General features: G+C 41.3%; 3 protein-coding genes across 7 annotated transcripts in view; 2 read left to right on the top strand and 1 right to left on the bottom strand.

The window, feature by feature from the left end:
- The window catches only part of LOC106564776 (asCystatin), a 30,550-nt gene extending 28,145 nt beyond the window's left edge, over positions 1 to 2,405 (top strand). For all 3 annotated transcript variants that reach the window (XM_014131139.3, XM_014131138.3, XM_082958899.1), the window contains 3 exons: positions 1,306 to 1,511; positions 1,738 to 1,857; positions 2,105 to 2,405. In XM_014131139.3, the coding sequence (XP_013986614.1) occupies positions 1,306 to 1,511; positions 1,738 to 1,857; positions 2,105 to 2,191 (413 nt within the window). In that variant the 3' untranslated portion in view covers positions 2,192 to 2,405. The remainder of the gene's footprint in view (positions 1 to 1,305; positions 1,512 to 1,737; positions 1,858 to 2,104) is intronic.
- A 6,207-nt stretch (positions 2,406 to 8,612) lies between these two features.
- On the top strand, positions 8,613 to 19,306 carry LOC106564778 (GTP-binding protein 2-like). 2 transcript variants are annotated; one of them, XM_014131140.3, is made up of 12 exons: positions 8,613 to 9,011; positions 9,520 to 9,546; positions 9,719 to 9,903; positions 10,114 to 10,225; positions 10,613 to 10,810; positions 11,076 to 11,250; positions 13,249 to 13,468; positions 14,440 to 14,575; positions 14,936 to 14,994; positions 15,443 to 15,614; positions 16,367 to 16,531; positions 17,142 to 19,306. In XM_014131140.3, the coding sequence occupies exons 1-12, from the start codon at positions 8,796 to 8,798 to the stop codon at positions 17,334 to 17,336; spliced, it is 1,860 nt and encodes a 619-aa protein (XP_013986615.1). In that variant the 5' UTR covers positions 8,613 to 8,795; the 3' UTR covers positions 17,337 to 19,306. The 2 variants fall into 2 exon arrangements, with proteins under 2 accessions (XP_013986615.1, XP_082815024.1); XM_082958898.1 differs by having other exon boundaries at positions 8,613 to 9,200.
- Positions 19,307 to 21,605, bottom strand: part of LOC106564779 (apoptosis-stimulating of p53 protein 2) — a 43,589-nt gene continuing 41,290 nt past the window's right edge. For both annotated transcript variants that reach the window (XM_014131141.3, XM_014131142.3), the window contains exon 18: positions 19,307 to 21,592. In XM_014131141.3, coding sequence (XP_013986616.1) covers positions 21,551 to 21,592 — 42 coding nt within the window. In that variant the 3' untranslated portion in view covers positions 19,307 to 21,550. The remainder of the gene's footprint in view (positions 21,593 to 21,605) is intronic.

Raw genomic sequence — 21,605 nt, 5'->3', positions numbered from 1 at the left:
GTCCTAGGGTTGTCATCTGATGAAGATCATCAAAGGTTAGTGCTGCATTTAGCTGTGGTTTTGTTTTTTGTGACATTATATGCTAGCTTGAAAAATGGGTGTCTGATTATTTCTGGCTGGGTACTCTGCTGACATAATCTAATGTTTTGCTTTCGCTGTAAAGCCTTTTTGAAATCGGACAGTGTGGTTAGATTAACGAGAGTCTTGTCTTTAAAATGCTGTAAAATAGTCATATGTTTGAAAAATGGAAGTTTTCGGATTTTAGAGGAGTTTGTATTTCGCGCCACGCCCATCATTGGATAATGGAGCAGGTGTTCCGCTAGCGGAACGTCTAGATGTAAGAGGTTAATGCAACCGCTGTGTCAGATTTCAAAAAAACTTTACAGCGAAAGCACACTTTGCAATAATCTGAGTACAGCGTTCAGACACGAAACCAAACCCGCCATTTTGTGGAGTCAACAAAACTCAGAAATAATATTATAAATATTCACTTACCTTTGATGGTCTTCGTCGGAATGCACTCCCAGGAATCCCAGTTCCCCAATAAATGTTCATTTATTTTGATAAAGTCCATATATATCTCCAAATACCTCCTTTTTGTTCGCGCGTTCAGTCGAGTACTCCAAATGCGCTGTGCTCGTGCATTAAGTTCAGACGAAAAGGCAAAAAAGTTATACTACAGTTTGTGGAAACATGTCAAACGATATATAGAATCAATCTTTAGGATGTTTTTTATCATAAATCTTCCATAATATTCCAACCGGACGATTCCTTTGTCTTCAAAAAAGAAAAGGAACACAGCTAACTCTCATGTGAGTGCGTGCCACTGAGCTCATGTCATTTTCTCTCTCATCTACTTCCAGGAGCTCTTATTCTCTCCCTATTCACAGTAGAAGCATGAAACAACGTTCTAAAGACTGTTGACATCTAGTGGAAGCCGTAGGAAGTGCAAAATGAACCCTAAGTCACTGTATACTGTATAGGCAATCACTTGAAAAACTACAAACCTCAGATTTCCACACTTCCTGGTTGGATTTTTCTCAGGTTTTTGCCTGCCATATGAGTTCTGTTATACTCACAGACATCATTCAAACAGTTTTAGAAACTTGTGTTTTCTATCCAAATCTACAAATAATATGCATATCCTACCTTCTGAGCCTGAGTAGCAGGCAGTTTACTACGGGCATGCCTTTCATCCGGACGTCAAAATACTGCCCCCTACCCTAGAGAAGTTTTAAAGAATGAAAAATAGAACAAATCTCTAATGGCAAAATATGTAAAAGATATGCTCTCTTTCTTCCACAGACTTGAATGGTGCAGAGATGAATGCTTTTTGCACAATTCTTGCGGCACTCACCATGATCTCTTGTGTGTTGGGGGACAATTCCGGACAGTACTCCTATGGCTCTGATATCACAGAGGCAGCCAACTTTGCCATTGCCTTCCATAATCGCATGAACAAATATGCTTTTGCATACAAGGTCGTCGACATTCTATCTGCCACACCACAGGTCTGTAGACTGCACACTTGCACACCACTTGCAGTAAAATATTATTTGTTTTATAATAGTTATAAATACTTCAGAACTAACTGAACTGAAAAAATACTTAATCACTAATTTAACAAAAAATTGTAATTATGTCCTTGGATTTGGCACTAGACTTGAATGAGAATATTTAAAGTATAAACGTAGATTAAAGTATTCACCTTACGTAAATATTTCTGTTGACTTTTAGATTTACCCTCCTGCTCGGGTGAAGCACACCATGACTGTCAAAGTGGGACAGACTGTGTGTAAGAATGAAGCCAATGTAAACTTGGCTGATTGCAGCCTGCAGAATTCTCTGGATCTCAAGGTAATGTATACTTTACCTGCTAAATCACCATTCACCTTGAAGTAAATAGTTAGCCTACAGTATATATTAATAAGATTACCTGAGCTCTTATGATATACACAGTATTCGCCAGTTTCCCAGACCAAGATTAAACCTAGTCCTGGACTAAAAAGCACTTTCAGTGGAGATTGGTCCAGGCTCATCCGGGCCACGGAAACTGGCCCTAAAATATTTAAGTATCTGATGATGTCTGTCTCTCTCTTTTCAGACAATGATCTGCCATTTTGTCGTGCTTGAGGTCCCACATTCTGCCTTTCCAACTCCAAGCTACCTTCTGGTGGACCAGTGTAATTGACATGGACTTGGAATTTCAGTTTGTCAAAGCATTCTGGAATGAACTAACCCTGCTGCTGCATCACCATACATCTACAATTCTTTAAAAGCATTTTATTGTCAACACAAACACAATATTTGAAGCTTGACATTTAAACTTTGATTCACAGTCTTTGAACTCCACAGTCAAGTTCTACTGATTAATTAAGAGGTTAATAAATTACTTTAAAAAGGGAGTTTTTGTGTTTTACTTGATTTAATTTATTTTTAATTTGTCATATTTCTTAGTAGTAGGAACACATTGGTATACTTTATTTCACCATGGTTTTAAAAAGTGTCTTTGATGTAGGCCTATAAATGTTTACATTTAGAATGGCAGAGAAACTATTACACATACTACACGATTACACAATACACATAACTTGCATGACCTATATACAGAAAAGCCATTCTTCATTACCATGTAGTCTACCTTTATGAGCACTGGAAGCAACACTTGTCAATGTGTTTGAAAGTTGGCTTGCTTCCCTGCCACACAGGTCAGCCTGCCACACAGGTCAGAGCAGGAAGGGGAGAGACCAAACACAGGTGCACTTCTTCCACTGCTGTAAGGAACATCAGATATAAGAGACATGAGGTCATCTTCGGCAATGTTCTCTCAGGGTGTTCTTTCTGTCACAGACGTGTTAAATTCTCATGCAGTCGATACCCAAGTTGTGTATGTATAAAAAAGGGCACTGAGCCCTGGACTACATCATTTCAGTAGAGGTGTTCTTTTAGAATGAGGGGTGCTGTAGCTCTGCTGGTGTTGCTGTTCTGTCTGGGACATGGGCTCAGGGAGAGAGTGGAGGGTTCAGAGATAATTACATTACTCAACAGTGTCACAGGGAAGGGGGCGATAGCAGGGTGCAAGAGGTTCAATGCTTGATGATCTGAGCGCCCCCCTGAGTTGATGAGTACAATTTCAGTAGATCACTGTTGGGCTAGTAGATCAGACAGGAACTTTGGGACAAGGTCATTTAGTGCTTTGAATGTGGTTCATATTGCCTTATTGAGGATTCAGGACTTGGACAAGGAGTCAGTGAAGCTTAAAGACGCAAAAATGATTTGGTCAAATTCGTAGTGAGTCAACACCCTTGATGCTGTGCTCTGAACATATTAGGAATTTTGCTCAGGCTTTTGGAAGTGAAAAGGGTATTGCTATAGTAAAGTTTGGAAAATGCTAATTTGATGTAGGCCTACTTCGCACACTCATCTGGAGAGAAGGTAAAAAAATATATATGTTTTATTGTCACACAGTAGATACAGTGGTGGAAAAGGTACCCAACTGTCATGCTTCAGTAAAAGTAAAGATACCTTAATAGAAAATGACTCAAGTAAAAGTGAAAGTCACCCAGTAAAATACTATTTGAGTAAAAGTCTAAAAGTATTTGGTTTTAAATATACTTAAGTATCAAGAGTAAAAGTAAAAGTATACATTTCAAATTGCTTATATTAAACAAACCAGACGACACAATGTTAATGTTTTTTGTTGTTGTGGATAGCCAGGGACACACTCCAACACTCAGACATAAATTACAAATGAAGCATTTGTGTTTAGTGAGTCTTCCAGATCAGAAGCAGTAGAGATGACCAGGAATATTCTCTTGATAAGTGTGTGAATTTGATCATTTTCCTGTCCTGCTAAGCATTCAAAATGTAACAAGTACTTTTGGGTGTCAGGGAAAATGTATGGAGTAAAAGGTACATTATTTTCTTTAGGAATGTAATGAAGTAAGTAAAATTAAAAGTTGTCAAACATATTAATAGTAAAGTACAGATACCCACCAAAACTACTTAAGTAGTACTTTGAAGTATTTTTATTTAAGTATTTCACACCACTGAATAGGTGCAGTGAAATGTGTTGTTTTAAGGGGTCAAATAAAAAATCAAATCAATCTTTATTTGTCACATGCGACGAATACAACAAGTGTAGCCATTAAGTTTGCTGACGACACATTAGTGGCAGGCCTGTTCACCGACAACGATGAGACAGCCTATAAGGAGGAGGTCAGAGAACTGGCAGTGTGGTGCCAGGACAACAACCTCTCCCTCAATGTGAGCAAGACAAAGGAGCTACCTTCTGTAGCGCCTTATGGTCAGATGCCGAGCAGTTGCTATACCAGGCGGTGATGCAACCGGTCAGGATGCTCTTGATGGTGCAGCTGTCTAACTTTTTGAGGGTCTGGGCACCCATATCAAATCTTTTCAGTCTCCCGAGGGGAAAAATGTTTTGTCCTGCCCTCTTCATGACTGTCTTGGTGTGTTTGGACCATGATAGGTCGTTGGTGATGTGGACACCAAGGAACTTGAAACTCTTGACCTGCTCCACTACAGCCCCATCATTGATGTTAATGGGGGCCTGTTCGGCCCACCTTTTCCTGTAGTCCACGATCAGCTCCTTTGTCTTGCTCACATTGAGGGAGAGGTTGTTGTCCTGGCACCACACTGCCAGTTCTCTGACCTCCTCCTTATAGGCTGTCTCATCGTTGTCGGTGATCAGGCCTGCCACTGTTGTGTCGTCAGCAAACTTAATGATGGTGTTGGAGTCGTGTTTGGCCACGCAGTTGTGGGTGAACAGGGAGTACAGGAGGGGACTAAGTACACACCCCTGAGGGGCCCCAGTGTTAAGGATCAGCCTGGCAGACGTGTTGTTTCCTACCCTTACCACCTGGGGGTGGCCCGTCAGAAAGTCCAGGATCCGGTTGCAGAGGGAGGTGTTTAGTCCTAGCGTCCTTAGCTTAGTGCTGAACTTTGTGGGCACTATGGTGTTGAATGCTGAGCTTTAGTCCATGAATAGCATTCTTACATAGGTGTTACTTTTGCCCAGGTGGGAAAGGGCAGTGTGGAGTGCAATTGAGATTGCGTCATCTGTGAATCTGTTGGGGCGGTATGCAAATTGGAGTGGGTCTAGGTTACCCGGGAGGAGGCTGTTGATGTGAGGCATGACCAGCCTTTCAAAGCACTTCATAGCTACCGACGTGAGTGCTACTGGGCGGTAATCATTTAGGCAGGTTACCTTCGCTTCCTTGGGCACAGGGACTATGGTGGTCTGCTTGAAACATGTAGGTATTACAGACTCAGTCAGGGAGAGGTTGAAAATGTCAGTGAAGACAATTGCCAGTTTGTCCGCGCATGCTTTGAGTACATGTCCTGGTAATCCATCTGGCACGGGGCTTTGTGAATGTTTACCTGTTTAGAGGTCTTGCTCACATAAACTACAGAGAGCGTTATCACAGTCATCCAGAACAGCTGGTGCTCTCGTGCATGCTTCAGTGTTGCTTGCCTCGAAGCGAGCATAAAAGGCATTTAGCTCATCTGGTAGGCTCGCGTCACTGGTCAGCCATTGCTTTGAGGTTGCTGATGACCTCCCTCAGGGATTCTCGCTCTTTCTTCGGAGCTAATTTATCCCACATTTCAGTGAATTCGCCGTGGGTGGCCAGGTTTTCCAATATATCATGACCATGGTGCCTGTGGACAAAGATTTTGTATTATAACTTGCACCCAACCAAATATTTCCATTTTATGATAAAAATCGTACACAATTGATTTAACTGTAATCTATAAATAATCTCAACTATCTAACAGCTGGGCATTAACTCTTGCTTATTATGAAAACAAATGAATGAATTTGTGCAGTGCCTGGCTCAGGCGACCATTGCTATCAAGGAGGGTTGTGTTCATTTGGCACCAAATAGAAGAAAAGGGACTGACACAGGGAGGGCAACTACCTGGACTTGTCCAATAAGAAACACTCATTTTTGTTTTCCGTTGCAAAGTTTTATAAATGTTTTTCATTGTGTGCCATCATGCACATGACCCAGTTCAATTAGCTGGAGGCTCTTCCCACCTGACTTCCAGTGCTGGGTCCACACACTGAGGTATAAAGAACTGGAGACTGCAATCAACATGCCTGACCGTTGTTGGTGATCTACTCACGTTAGTATAAGCAGATTCATGGACCGTCTAAATAACATCTGATTTACACAGACAAACATCCAAGACCAATCTTTGCCATTCTGCCACCACAGGCGAGATCCCCGGATGTTGAAATTAGGCTCAATTTTGGTTCTGAATGAAAGTTGAAAATAAGTAATTTAATCCTTGGCCCAAATCATAGACGACGATTGGTTCAGATTTGGTCTAGACCGAACCAAAAACCAATGTCTGTGGATGTGGAAATCAAGGCCAGTCCTGAACTGCACCAAAAAAAGACGTCCAAAAGGCGTCAGCATCAGTCAGTACATACTGAGGTGTAGCCTTCAGTGTTGTCTGAAATTAAATTTTATGAATGCCCATCTGTGTGGAGAACCTACCATTTGTAAAACACCAAAAAAAGACAGAAGTCAGCTCATGCTTACTGGGGTGTAACCTACCATGGCCCACCCTTTGTAAAACAGGCCATTGCATTGCATTTATTAGTCCTGATTCCTGTGAATAATCAATTTGGCTATTTAAGCTCTGAATATCAGCTACCCAACTTTATCAGGAGTTATCGTCAGCCTATTTAGAATGTGTTTACTCAGCAGGATATGCAGAAGTATTTTCTTTTTCGGTATGATCAGTTCGTCAAAAATGTATGGATACAAATTTGAAACCTCTGATCATGACATTGGGGTGAAATTCCTGGACAACAGTTGTGATTGTCCATTCTATATTGTCCATTTTACTTTGACCTGTCCTGTTTTAAGGATATGTTGTTTGTTAATATTGTCCCTCTCATTACATTGTCATACATTTAATATCCAGCCTGTAGGCTACAGAAAAGGCCACATACTCTCTTTACCATATCCTATATGTGCTACATGATTTAAGTCAGATACGGAACGTTGGTGGAGCGCTGCAGAGATGCGTCTCTTCAACAGCACCCTGGAGAGGCGCCCTGGGAATGGACAAGCAAAATATTTTGTCCCTTGCCTTTGACAAAGTGGGCACTGTTTATCAAAGGGCGGCGTCAGAAGCGGCTTGGTCAGTTTAGCTCAGAAAATGGCGCCCTCGTCAATCTGCCCTATGGCGGCTGCCTAACGAGCGGGTAGGGAGTGCAAACATCACATACATGCACACTAGCACCCAGTGCGCACAGGGAGCAACGCAACATGGCAGGCATTGGATGAATTTAAAATGTTCATATCTTCGGCAGTGAGTGATGGAGAAAAATTCTTCCTCAGCGACAATTATTTGAATAATTCAATGGATGTTTTGTGCACAAAGGTGGTGACTGAAATGTCTTATTAGGAATTTTCAAATCGGACTCTGGCAGTCTATAGAAAATGTCTTTCTAGACCGGACGTCAGTCAAACTGCAGTACAGAAGCAAAACTGTAGGCGCAAACACCCCACCCAACAGACTGTCGACCAATCGCGTTCACGTTATCATGCTGCGTCACGCGGTTGCTAAACTAATCGTCACGCAATCCCTTCTCCAGGCTATGAGTCGAGAAACGTGCGTATTTTCCTCGAAAGTACCTAATGTCACGATTCCAAAGCTATACAATATTACAGATAGTAAGTTAATTGTCTCACATCTTGGAAAATATTTCTAATGTCGTACTTCTTGTTGACGAAATTCATGCTAATGTTGGGTTTTTGAGCTCCTAATTGACTCCCATTCACTCCTTGGAGGAGAGCTCTTCTTATCCCTTGAATCACCCAGAATGCACCTTGCGACCGTTGACTTATCACGGGAAACATACACAATGGGGGTATTTTGATTTCAATGGAGTTTCCCATCTCCTCAAAAGTATCTCTGACCTGACACCATCTGTGAGGTGCTTCCTTCCGGTCGTCACTAGTTACCACAGCCACAAAGTCATAAACCCCGCCTATTTCTACAATTTATCTTCTTAAAATTGCATTTTAAACCTAACCTTAACGACACTGCTAACCTTATGCCTAACCTTAAATTAAGACCGAAAACCACATAAAAAAGGTAATCATTTTTTACTATATAGCCAATTTGGACTTTGTGATTCTGGTAACTTTTGCAAACCCTGACAGAAAACCTCAGATCACACGGATACTAGTGGTGGAGGTTCGTTTGAGTCAGGAGCGTCAACCTATTTTAACAGTCCGCAGGGATCATCTGCATGATTTGATGGTCGGTGACCAGAACATAATTTGAAGACTGCAAATTGACTGCAAGAAGCCCAATCATATATTATATTTGACAAAAAAATGAATAATTTCAAACCTTGCTTACATTTGTTTGATATCAAGTTACCTCTTTATTATGTGTGGTAATTTGGGAACAGAATTCCAAAATTAAAATCACTTGAAGCTGATTTCCTAGTGTTTTCAGTATTGTATGTCCAACAATTTGAACAAATAATAATAATATTATTATATAATAATTTGTAACATAAATAATATAATATAAATCGGGCCGCGGGCCGCCAGTTGGGGAACCCTGGACTAGTAGAAGGCAAGTGATGGAGAGAAGGCCAGCCTCAGTTGGACCGATTGCGTTAGTTACCCACTCTGAGCCCATATGTATGTGTATTGATTCATTTGCAGACGTACAACGTTAAATCCGTTATATTCTTACTGACAAAAACAGTGTGGGTTCGCGTTAGCTAGATCATTCTCGTGATGGATGCGCGAATATCAGGTGGGACCGGTGTTGTTACAATCGCTAACGTTAGATCAAATTTGCCTAACGTTAGATCAAATTTGCAAGGACCCAGTTCAGGTAATGGGAGAAGGATGACGTCCAAAAAGACGCGTTCAAAAAAAGGGAAAAGAAGAAAGAGACGGAGGAATAAAAAGACAAAGACCAACAAAACCCCACCATATTTACCACCGGAGGTACGTTGGCTAGCTACTACTGTAGCAGATGTACAGTTACTGCTAGCTGGAGCTTGCTATCAAGTTCATGTTAGTTAGCTAGCTAGCGATATTATCCAATGCTAGACTAGCCAGAGCCTAGCTATTTACAAATTCTGACATTATTTTAGCTAGCATTTGGCAGATGCTGTCGTCTGAGCTTTTTCCATGGTAAGAAACTTTTTGGCCATATGTAACGTTGTTATAAGCAGGGAATGAACATGTGTTTGTTTGTTGACAACAACAGCTGGCGTACGCACATAACAATGTTGTGACTAGCTGCAAGAGAGACGATTGGCAGCTCCTTGATGTTGCAAGATAAATTGTTTCCCTGGTGGTGCATAGATGTAAAATACTGTAGTGATAGCTTGCTGTGGTGTGGGTAGTTTTTATTCAGTAGTACATTAGTCAACAGGGGTGTGTGCTTGTCTGTCAAAATACAGTACAGGCACACCTTTTCAAAACATGTCCTTCCCTCTGTTTCTCTCAGGCTGAAGAAGGAAACATTGAATATAAGGTACTAGTATACATTTCTTTCTTTTTGCATGTCATCTTCCCTTTCACCTGTAGCTAGTAATCAAAAGTCAAAACACATCCATGTATATGCATGCATCCTCTCAAACACGAGGTTCACTTGTTGGACACTTCTTGGTGGTGAAGTGCTGTCCCGTGCTCTACCTTCACTGCAGCTGAAGCTGGTGAACCCCACACAATACCGCTTTGAGCACCTGGCCACCCAGTTAAAATGGCGTCTTCAAGAGGGACGGGGTGAAGCGGTGTATCAGATTGGGGTGGAAGACAATGGCCTGCTTGTCGGACTGTCAGAGGGAGACATGAGAGCCTCGCTGAAGACCCTACGGAGGATGGCAGAGAAGTATGTCACTACCTTGTTTGCAATAGTCACCAAAGGCACAATCTGGGATACTTTCTTCAGCTCCATGGTCATTTCAATTATACCCATTGATTCTTGAAGAAACTAGTTTATAAATGTCTAATTTGACAGTTTGCCATTGTTACTGTATTTAACAGTTGCCCCTCAGTTTGGTGGGTGTTGGTTATAAATGTGCTATCTCTGCCTCACCAGGGTTGGTGCTGACATCACACTTTTACGAGAAAGAGAGGTGGATTACGACTCGGACAGAAACTGCCGGAAAATCGCAGAGGTTCTTGTCCGAAAAGTTCCAGACGACCAACAGGTGAGATTAAACAGCACCGTGTCTTATTTAAGAGACAATTCACCCAAATTACAAATCTCAAAAGTAAGGCGCCTATGGACTACAGAGTGAAGTAGAGTAGAAGGGCTGACTGGTGGTCCAGTTGTAACACTCCTGGCTCCTTGCACATATGCGACTCCCCCCTGGAGTCTGTGGTTCAATTCACTTCTCACTGTCTCCTCACCTATCATCCGTTGTTTATTTTCTGTCTGTCAATTAAGCATTAAAATGCAAAAGGAGAGTGACTCTCTTGTTTTGCACTCAATTATATAAATGGTCAATGGTAAGCTGTACATACAATGAAGGATTTCTGCCACGTCAATCTGCTGTAATTTCACTGCAGTGTCTCTTGTGTGTGTATGAGAGCAGTTCTTGGACCTGCGTGTGGCTGTACTGGGAAACGTGGACTCAGGGAAGTCCACACTGTTGGGCGTGCTGACGCAAGGCGAGCTGGACAACGGGCGAGGCCGGGCACGCCTCAACCTCTTCAGGCACCTTCATGAGATCCAAACAGGCAGGACATCAAGCATCAGCTTTGAGATTTTGGGCTTCAATAGCAAAGGGGAGGTGGGTAACAGCGTCTTATAGGTGACAATATAAAGAAGGAAGGATAAACACGCACGAGTTTCCCTTCCTTTGAGCAAAGACTATAAAATAACAAAAACAACTTATTCCTCAAAAACTACACTGATATAACAAAAAAGTGTAATTACACAAAAAAAATGTGTAGCAGCACACAAATGTTTTGAACATCTTCCATTTGTTACTAACCCATAAAAACAGTGTAACAACACACAAGTTAATCAAACTTCCTCTCATGTGGCTTTTGAAGGTGGTGAATTACAGTGACTCCCGTACAGCTGAGGAGATTTGTGAGAGCTCTTCTAAAATGATCACCTTCATTGACCTGGCCGGCCACCACAAGTACCTGAAAACCACCATCTTTGGCCTCACCAGCTACTGCCCAGACTTCGCCATGCTGGTGGTCAGCGCCAACACAGGCATAGGTAAGCCCGATGATATAGCTATAATAACAGTGTAGATTGTGCCGGCCTTTTTGACTTTTACAAGATTTGTTTGGCCCAGCAAGCTATGAAAAGTGATGTGCGTTTGACTACTTACAGTTGAAGTCGGAGGTTTACATACACTTAGGTTGGAGTCATTAAAACTCGTTTTTCAACCACTCCACAAATTTCTTTTTAACAAACTATAGTTTTGGCAAGTCGGTTAGGACATCTACTTTGTGCATGACACAAGTCATTTTTCCAACAATTGTTTACAGACAGATTATTTCACTTATAATTCACTGTATCACAATTCCAGTGGGTCAGAAGTTTTACATACACAAAGTTGACTGTGCCTTTAAACAGCTTAGAAAATTCTAGAAAATGATGTGATGGCTTTAGAAGCTTCTAATTGGCTAATTGACATAATTTGAGTCAGTTGGAGGTGTACCTGTGGATGTATTTCAAGGCCAACCTTCAAACTCAATGCCTCTTTGCTTGACATCATGGGAAAATCAAAAGAAATCAGCCAAGACCTCAGAAAATAAATTGTATATTCATCCTTGTGAGCAATTTCCAAACGCCTGAAGTTTCCACGTTCATCTGTACAAACAATAGTACGCAAGTATAAACACCATGGGACCACGCAGCCATCATACCGCTCAGTAAGGAGATGCTTTTTGTCTCCTAGAGATGAACGTACTTTGGTGCGAAAAGTGCAAATCAATCCCAGAACAACAGCAAAGAACCTTGTGAAGGTTCTGGATGAAACAGGTACAAAAGTATCTACATCCACAGTCAAACGAGTCCTATATCAACATAACCTGAAAGGCCGGTCAGCACGGAAGAAGCCACTGCTCCAAAATCGTCATAAAAAAGCCAGACTGCGGTTTGCAACTGCACATGGGGACAAAGATCAGACTTTTTGGAGAAATGTCCTCTGGTCTGATGAAACAAAAATAGAACTGTTTGGTCATAATGACCATCGTTATGTTTGGAGGTAAAAGGGGGATGCTTGCAAGCTGAAGAACACCATCCCAACCGTGAAGCACGGGGGTGGCAGCATCATGTTGTGGGGGAGCTTTGCAGCAAGAGGGACTGGTGCACTTCACAAAATAGATGGCATCATGAGGTAGGAAAACTATGGGGATATATTGAAGCAACATATCAAGACATCAGTCAGGAAGTTAAAGCTTGGACGCAAATGGGTCTTCTAAATGGACAATGACCCCAAGCATACTTCCAAAGTTGTGGCAAAATGGCTTAAGGACAACACAGTCAAGGTATTGGAGTGGCCATCACAAAGCCCTGACCTCAATCCTATAGAACATTTGTGGGCAGAACTGAAAAAGCGTGTGCGAGCAAGGAGGCCTACAAACCTCACTCAGTTACACCAGCTCTGTCAGGAGGAATGGGCCAAAATTCACCTAACTTATTGTGGGAAGCTTGTGGAAGGCTACCTGAAACATTTGACCCAAGTTAAACAATTTAAAGGCAATGCTACCAAATACTAATTGAGTGTATGTAAACTTCTGACCCACTGGGAATGTGATGAAAGAAATAAAAGCTATAATAAATCATTCTCTCTACTATTATTCTGACATTTCACATTTTAAAAATAAAGTGTTGATCCTAACTGACCTAAAACAGATAATTTTTACTAGGATTAAATATCAGGAATTGTGATAAACTGAGTTTAAATGTATTTGGCTAAGGTGTATGTAAACATCCAACTTCAACTGTATGTGTAACTAGTGTTACAAAGAGGGCGTTAATTGCAAATGAGGTCATTGTTGATTAGATGTTTTTCCATAAATCTTTTCCTGAACCATATGGTCTATTTACTAGAAACTCATGGACAACATGGACACCATTTTTTTTCTTCTCAAGTATAAATTACCAAAGTTACCAACGTTTCTGAAGTCTGGTAACTTTGGTAAATTACTGGGAGTTTTGCGACCCTACCGCTGACCTAACCAGATACGATTTTCTCCCCCTTAGCTGGCACCACCCGGGAGCACCTGGGCCTGGCCATGGCACTAAAGGTACCCATCTTTATCGTGGTCAGCAAGGTGGACCTATGCGCCAAGGGCACGGTGGAGCGCACAGTACGCCAGCTGGAGCATGTCCTCAAGCTGCCTGGCTGTAACAAAGTGCCGATGGTGGTGGCCAGCCCGGATGACGCCGTCACAGCCGCCCAGCAGTTCGCTCAATCCTCCAGGTAGCTGCTGAAAAGGAGAAAAGACCTATAAGGAAACTAGAATTGAGATTCAGAACCCAATATACACCACATAGGCCTTAGTCCAGAGTGACTAGAAGGGAATTAGCAAGCATGTACGGCAACGTCGTTTGTATTGGTGGGGGGAAAAATCAATACAGTTACATATTGGGATATTATTGTTGACGATCTGTCATATTGTTTTGACAATATCTCAATATTATTTTTTGCGATAGCTGCACCAAAACTCCAGTATTTTTACTTTTTTGTTCTCCATCTTCTTTTTAAATAGGGAGCCAATTTGTTTTCAGCACTTTTATTTCCATGATTGATCAAAACTTGTTTTCTCATGGCTCTCGCTTGTCCCTCTGCAGCAGACATATGGTGAGCAATATGTTTGGAACATCGAATCACAATAAAATTGCTGCATCAAATCGCAATACATATAGAATTGTGAGAATCGCAAAACATATCGTATCGGCACCAAAGTATCATGATAATATCATATTGTGAGGTCCCTGGTAATTCCCAGCCCTAGTTGGGTGTATACACCCATTTAAACATCAAAGGACTAACTAACTTAGTGGGCAGAATTTGGCATGGGAAATCATAATGACGCAATTTTCCCAGGTGTAAACAAATTTTATGGAAATCAGATAACCAAGTGAGAAGTTATTTAGACATATTTTGAGCAACCATTATAATATGTCTATCTGGTTATCTGACCAGATAACATCCAAAATAGGACATCTTTATGACTTGATGTAGCCATGAAAAACATGTCTTTTACCTGGTTGTAATCTGGTTATCCGATGTCTCCTCAACCAGAAAACCAATTGACATCCAGAGAATGATGTTACGATCACCCAAGCCAATTTCTTTACACTAAATGACACCATTACGACACCTTTTCTGACGTTATGCTTAGGTTATATACTGTAAAAGTCACCTCATGCCCACTTTTTATGCCGTAGCATCACACCCATCTTCACCCTGTCCAGCGTGTCTGGAGAGAGTCTGGACCTGCTTAAGGTCTTCTTCAACATCCTGCCTCCTCTCAGCAACAGCAAGGAGCAGGAGGAGCTCATGCAGCAACTCACTGAGTTCCAGGTACTACACCTGCATATATACACACGCAACCAGACACATTAACGGATACAATTATTGTGTGAATGATGTGTGTGCATGGACATTGTGTGTGTCCACACACACTCACAACTAACACAATAATACACATGCACACGCGTTTGTGCACGAACAACTAATATATTACCCACATACACACACTCTTTACAAACACATCCAAACTCATATATGCATTCATGCACACGCATAACAAAACATACACCCACACATACATTGCATACATACGAGATGTGAACATGCGCTTTCACACATTCAGATTCGCACCCTTATTCTGCATCAACGCTTGCAAAATATACTTCCTAATTCCTCTGCTTGTGAATATAGGTAGATGAGATATATACCGTGCCAGATGTGGGGACAGTGGTGGGAGGAACTCTCTACAGGTCAGTTGGCCATAAGTCATATTGGTACTCATGAATGGAATGATAATGGATTTATTTAGCGCTGTTCACCCAAATTACAAAATGACATATTGGTCTCCTTACCCTGTAAGCTGTCTATGGACAAGGTCTGACAGCAATCGTGCTTTGGGTTAGTTTCCCTGGCACTGTTTCCAAGTGCTAACGTTTTAGCATTCGTGGCACAAATCCCATTCATGTCATGGTACCAATTATTATCATTTTTCACGCATCATGTTCATATCGATAGGTGTTTTTTTTGTTGATATTTTTAGAGGATTTGCTCAATTAAGCTTTTAGCTAATCAAAAACCAATAGAAGTCAATGTACTGCAAACGGTGTAACCCTGAAGTGCTGCTAAAAATGATTTGCACTGGAGAGTTCCACTTTGACATATCATAATATGTTTTTCCTCCCGTTGTTCCGCGGACAGTGGGGTGTGTCGCGAGGGGGAGAGGCTGGTTGTTGGCCCTACGGACGAGGGCCGTTTCCTGAGGCTGAAGGTGGGCAGCATCCATAGGAACCGCTCGGCCTGCAGGGTGCTGAGAGCCGGCCAAGCCGCCACACTGGCCCTCGGCAACTTTGACCGCTCGCTGCTCCGCAAGGTCAGAGGGTTCAGCCACAACACAACCGCAGCACATGTGCCCAGATGTGAATTTTCATGACTTTTATCTATAAGATACTGTAGTTTCCCCTCCCATTTTCTATGTTCTGCCAATCACATCCCTTAATATGACTGAACATTGCAGGGTCACATTTGGAAACAGGACGACTGCACAAACTGCTCATGGTTATGATACTGTCATCTGTCCTCTGTTTTGTTGCTACATGTGAAATCTCAAGTATAGGTAGGAGGTCTGTGTAGCCTACTATGTTTTCGTTAGTTTCGTTTTGAAGCACTCCATACAAGAAGTTCCCTCATGGGAAAAATACATCTCTTCTATAAATAAAGTTTTTTTCTAAATTGATAGCTATCAGTGAAAAACACATTTTGGTCCTTGAAACAATCTGACACAATGTCCATGCACACTCATAACACAATATAATACACACATACACGCACAAACAACTCAGAAAACATATGTAGTCAAAATGCAGTATACTGTTGTTATAAAATCACTTCCACAATGGTTGTTCCTTTCCCATCTCCCAAAGTACTTATTGGTGTGTGTGTGTGTGTGTGTGTGTGTGTGTGTGTGTGTGTGTGTGTGTGTGTGTGTGTGTGTGTGTGTGTGTGTGTGTGTGTGTGTGTGTGTGTGTGTGTGTGTGTGTGTGTGTGTGTGTGTGTGTGTGTGTGTGTGTGTGTGTGTGTGTGTGTGTGTGTGTGTGTGTGTGTGTGTGGGGGGGGGGGGAGTAGGGTATGGTGATGGTCAGCCCGAAGATGAACCCCACCATCTGCTGGCAGTTTGAGGCTGCCATCGTCCTTCTCTTCCACGCCAAAACATTCCATCGGGGCTTCCAAGTGACCGTGCACGTGGGGAACGTAAGACAGACGGCCACCGTGGAGTGCCTGCATGGAAAGGTTAGTTTAGTAATAATAATTATAAACTGGGTAGTTAGAGTCCTGAATGCTGATTGACTGATTGGCTGACAGCCATGGTATATCAGATCGTATACCACAGGTATGACAAAACATTTATTTTAACTGCTCTAATTACGTTGGTAACCAATATATAATAGCAATAAGGCAACTCAGGGGTTTGTGGTATATGGCCAATATACCACGGTTAAGGGCTGTATCCAGGCACTCTGCGTTGCATCGTACATAAGAACAGCCCTTAGCCGTGATATACTGGCCATATACCACACCCCCTCGGGCCTTATTGCTTAAGTATACACTCCTTTTTCTTTTATACAGCATCCTTCATACATTGTAGTATTTAGACAAATTTGTACAAGGTCAATATTTGTTTTTATGCCAGAAATGAAACCTTGTGCAATGTTCAGATAGAGATTTTATTATATAGAACAAACATGCCACTCTGCCATGTAGAGGAAGAGGAATCAGGTCAACTCTATCCATGGCATTTCTATCCGCAACGTTCCACAACGTCTAGCTACTGATTGTGGCCCTGCTGCTTTACGAGTCAACACGAACTGTTTTGTGTGCCCTTCCCTGTTTTCACCACCAGGAGGAGCTGCGCACAGGAGAGAGGGCCGTGGTCTGCTTCCGCTTCATCAAACACCCCGAGTACCTCCGCATGGGCGCAAAGCTGCTCTTCAGGGAGGGCGTGACCAAGGGCATCGGCCACGTCACCAGCCTCCTGCCCGACTCGCATGACCAGAACCAGTTCCACGACCAGAACCAGAGGGAGATAGAGAAATAGAGAGGAGAAAGGAGGGAAGGAGAGGAAATTATAAGCTCTCCTGAACATGCCTCCCCCCCCCCGAGTAAGTTTGTGTGAACTGCCGGTACCGGATGTCATCCCAGTAGATTGGTATTGAACCACACACTGGTATTTTAATCACCATTTATTTGTATCTAAGTGTGTCTTTACTGTACTTTCCTCATCTACCCTTCGTTCCATGTCAAGATGTAAAGCCCTATTGAACCCTTGATCCTTCTCAGTGGTGGCTCTGGGGCGACGCTTTGATGAGTGTGGGTTCGGGCAAAGGTCAGCGTCTTTAGTCGAAGCTGGGTGACCTCTTCGAAGGCAGGCTAAGCTTTCATCTAATCTGCTGTGGATTGCTTGAAGGAACCATTCCCATCCCTCTCTGGCTCCAAACACCAGAGGGTCATTTCATAACAGATACAATAGATCAAATGCATGCTCTCCCTGTTTTACTTGGACTGGACGATGTGGAACATACTCAGCATACCCATCCTTTGGAGGTTTAAAGGGATAGTTGGCTTTTTAAACGTTTTAGCTCATTGTCGACTTACCTAAGGCAGACACATTACCTAAACTCGGTCCTGCCCCCCCCCCCCCAAGGGGCCAAGTATCGGCAATACACAGCTGATTCAATTAAACAACTCATCATCAAGCTTTGATTATTTGAATCAGCTGTGTAGTGTTAGGGCAAAAAACAAAACGTGACCTAAGGTGTTGTCATTTTTAAGTTTGTTAGCTTGTTATTTAGCAATGTGCAGAATGGCTAGCATTTTTGGAGCATGTAGCGATGCTTGTGTAAACAGGTTGTATCAGTTAGCATTGCTTTCAAAAGCATGTGGAAAGCAGGAAAGTCGACCAGTGGTGGTCCTGTCTGCAAAAGGAAGAGCTCTTTTACCATGCTTTTGAATGCAAGTTTCCTTCCATACTTTTTCTAAAATATTGTGGTTTACTCTCCACTTCATTCGTCTTGATTAGTATTAAGGAAAAGTAGACTACGTGCTGCCCATTTTGGTGATGCAAATAAGTGGCAACCGTAAATGCTGCCATGCTAATTTTCTAAATGTTAAATTCAACTAAGTCTGTGTAGGGCAGCAATAATGTGTGAGGGTTGAGAATGAGCAGAGTCAAGATGCTTGGCGTAGTCAAGTGAATGTTGCATTGCAAACCTGTTCTGAAAGAAATGTAGGGGCAAGGATTAAGTGATGTGATGTTTTTCATAGTAGAGACACCGCTTTTGTTACCCTGTTATGTCAACCCATTGAACCTAATGCTGTATATGTCATAGCTTCAGGCTTGTCTGTGTACAAGGCAGCTTTGTGCAGCTAGATACCCATTTGGAGTCTGCATGCTTAATAGGGACTTGTGAAAATCTAAATCAGACTAAATGGACTCCTAAATTACAAATATTTATTGAACTCTAGACTTTATCCCTCACCCTTTACGAGGTTGTGTGCAATTATAACTAAAGCATTGATTGTAATGTACATCCACTTCTAAATACCATTTTGAAGCACAAACATTTGTGAGAGTTGTCGATTTTGCACTTTGTATTTTTGGAATAGCTTCTGCATGTTTGTGTACGCCAGAGGTTACCGAACCTAGTCCGGGAGAGCTTTAAGGGATGCAGTAGTGAAACACGGGATTAAATTTATCATGGTGTTGATTGCATATTGAGGTCTTGGTGACCACTGATGTATGCCGCTTATTCAAGTATCAGCTGATCTTTACAGTATCTTATATGTTTACTGTCGTAAGAAATATACAAATTTAGTACAGAAAGCATGCAGAGTGCTTTTCTTTTAGATTGTATATTAAATATAATATTACAGGTATTATTAGCTTCTTTGATTGAGACACATGGCAAGTTTGCAGTATGTGTATGCATTGCATCAAGGTTGTGTAAATAATATTAAACATGTTTTATCGTGACACTTTCTTTCCCCATAAAAACATCAAAAGACAAATATTTTTGCATATTTTTATTGACTTTTTAAAAGCTGAACTTATTTGGCTTGATGGTCAACACAGATTGTTCACAGAACACATTTAATGTGAATTTTGCAGCTTAGCTAAAAGCAAAGTTTTGAAATGTCACTGATTTAAATTACTCAGTTCCATTAATAAAATGTGTTTACACTTTTATAAATGACTTTCATGAATAGGCTAAACATGTATAAATAGTTAAAGGGTCTACATATTATTAATATGACTATTTACATAGAAATTATTAGGCATTTATAAAGGATTATAATGGCTTAATCATGAAAGTTATAACGTGTAACCAAAAAATGCTGGTCATATTCTGTTTGGTCCACGTGCAGGGCTGCCCAACCCTGTTCTTGGAGAGCTACCCTCATGTATGTTTTCGCTCCAACCACAGTTGTAACTAACCCGATTCAGCTTATCAACCACCTAATTGTTATAAATAGGATGGGCTAGATTATGGTTGGAGCGAAAACATACAGGATGGTACCTCTCCGGGAATAACGTTGAGCAGCCCTTTAAGATATGAAGGATTGGATAAGGAGGTGATGTTGAGCGAGACCCTTGAAGCTTGTGCTTTCAACATTCATTACTAGCACAGCATGCCAGGCTACATACAGTACTTACACACACACAAAATGTTCTACAAAAACATTGAAAAATAGACATTCATAGGAAAACAAAGTAACTCAACCACAACATTACAGAGCTTCAAACCTAGGTGGAACTACAGTGCCTTTAGAAAGTGTTCATAGTGCCTTTAGAAAGTGATCACACCCCTTGACTTTTTACACATTGTTGTGTTACAGCTTGAATTTAAAATGGATTAAACAGATTTTGTGTCACTGGCACGCACACAAAACCCCATAATGTCAAAGTGGATATCATTTTTTTTAAATGACAAATTAAATGAAAAGCTGAAATGTCTTGAGTCAATAGGTATTCAACCCCTTTGTTATGGCAAGCCTAAATAAGTTGATATTTTTTTGTGGCAAAGAAATTAACTTTATGTACTGAATACAAATTGTTAGGTTTGGGGAAAATCTAACACATCACTGAGTACCACTTCATATTTTCAAGCATGGTGGTGGCTGCATCATGTTATAGGTATGCTTGTCATCGGCAAAGACTAGGGAGTTTTTTGGGGATAAAAATAAACAGAATAGAGCTAAGCACAGGCAAAATCCTAGAGGAAACCCTGGTTGAGTCTGCTTTCCAACAGACGCTGGGAGATAAATTCACCTTTTAACATGACAAAAACCTCAAATACAAGGCCAAATATACACTGGAGTTGGTTACGAAGACAACATCAAATGTTCCTGAGTGGCCTAGTTACAGTTTTGACATAAATCGGATTCTAAATCTATGGCAAGAATTGATAATGGCTGTCTACAAATGATCAACCAACTTGACAGTGCTTGAAGAATTTTTTTAATAATAATGTGCAAATATTGTACAACCCAGGTGTGCAAAGCTCTTAGAGAGAGATTTACCCAGAAAGACTCAGCTGTAATTGCTGCCAAAGGTGATTATTTCATGTATTGACTCAGTGGTGTGAATACTTATGTTAATTTGATATTTATGTATTTCATTTTCAATAAATTTGCAAACATAAAAATAAAAAATCTCACTTTGTCATTATGGGGTATTGTGTGTAGATGGGTGAGAAATAAACAAATGTAATCAATTTTGAATTCAGGCTGTAACACAATAAAATGTGGAATAAGTCAAGGGGTATGAATACTTTCTGAAGGCACTGTATACCCACAGAAAGATTGTTTGTGATAACCTGATAGAAAGATTATGGAAAATGCCATGACGTAGAAAAAGCTTTACATTTCCAACTGCCACAGTTACAAACCCTTACAAATTGATTCTGCTCAGAAAATCACACGTCTACAAAAAACACTGTTCAGAAGTCTCCATTATAAATGTTGCACGGTGTATACATTCCTGCAGTGAAAAGGAAACAGCATGACCATGTGTATATTATCCATACATAGGTTGAAAACCATTTAGCATGATATGGTCCTTCACAGACAGGTCCAAAAGACCAAAAGATTGAAGTGTAATGCTTGACTTTGACATCCAAAAGACCAGAAGCGTGAAATGTAGTGCTGGACTTCTTGTTCTTCATTCGCCTTTCTAAAGTAACTTCTTGTTCTTCAACTTCTTCAAGTCGGAGTAGTTTTCAGCGAGTAGGGTGGAACGTGAGCCGATATAATTTAAGCCAAGCTCCTCTGCCGTGGCTTGATCCTCAGATACAGCTAAGAAGAAGAA

The sequence above is a fragment of the Salmo salar genome, chromosome 12 (assembly GCF_965601325.2).
Source record: "Salmo salar chromosome 12, fSalSal1, whole genome shotgun sequence".
NCBI lineage: Eukaryota > Metazoa > Chordata > Actinopteri > Salmoniformes > Salmonidae > Salmo > Salmo salar.
The sequence above is the reverse complement of the archived record's forward strand: the minus strand, read 5'-3'. Positions and strand labels throughout refer to the sequence as shown.

Bases quoted from the DNA above. Each gene is read 5' to 3' on its own strand.
- LOC106564778 (XM_014131140.3), top strand. From the start codon at position 8,796: ATGGATGCGCGAATATCAGGTGGGACCGGTGTTGTTACAATCGCTAAC. The intron at 9,012-9,519 runs GTACGTTGGCTA...TGTTTCTCTCAG, and splicing joins CACCATATTTACCACCGGAG to GCTGAAGAAGGAAACATTGA. The intron at 16,532-17,141 runs GTTAGTTTAGTA...TTTCACCACCAG, and splicing joins TGGAGTGCCTGCATGGAAAG to GAGGAGCTGCGCACAGGAGA.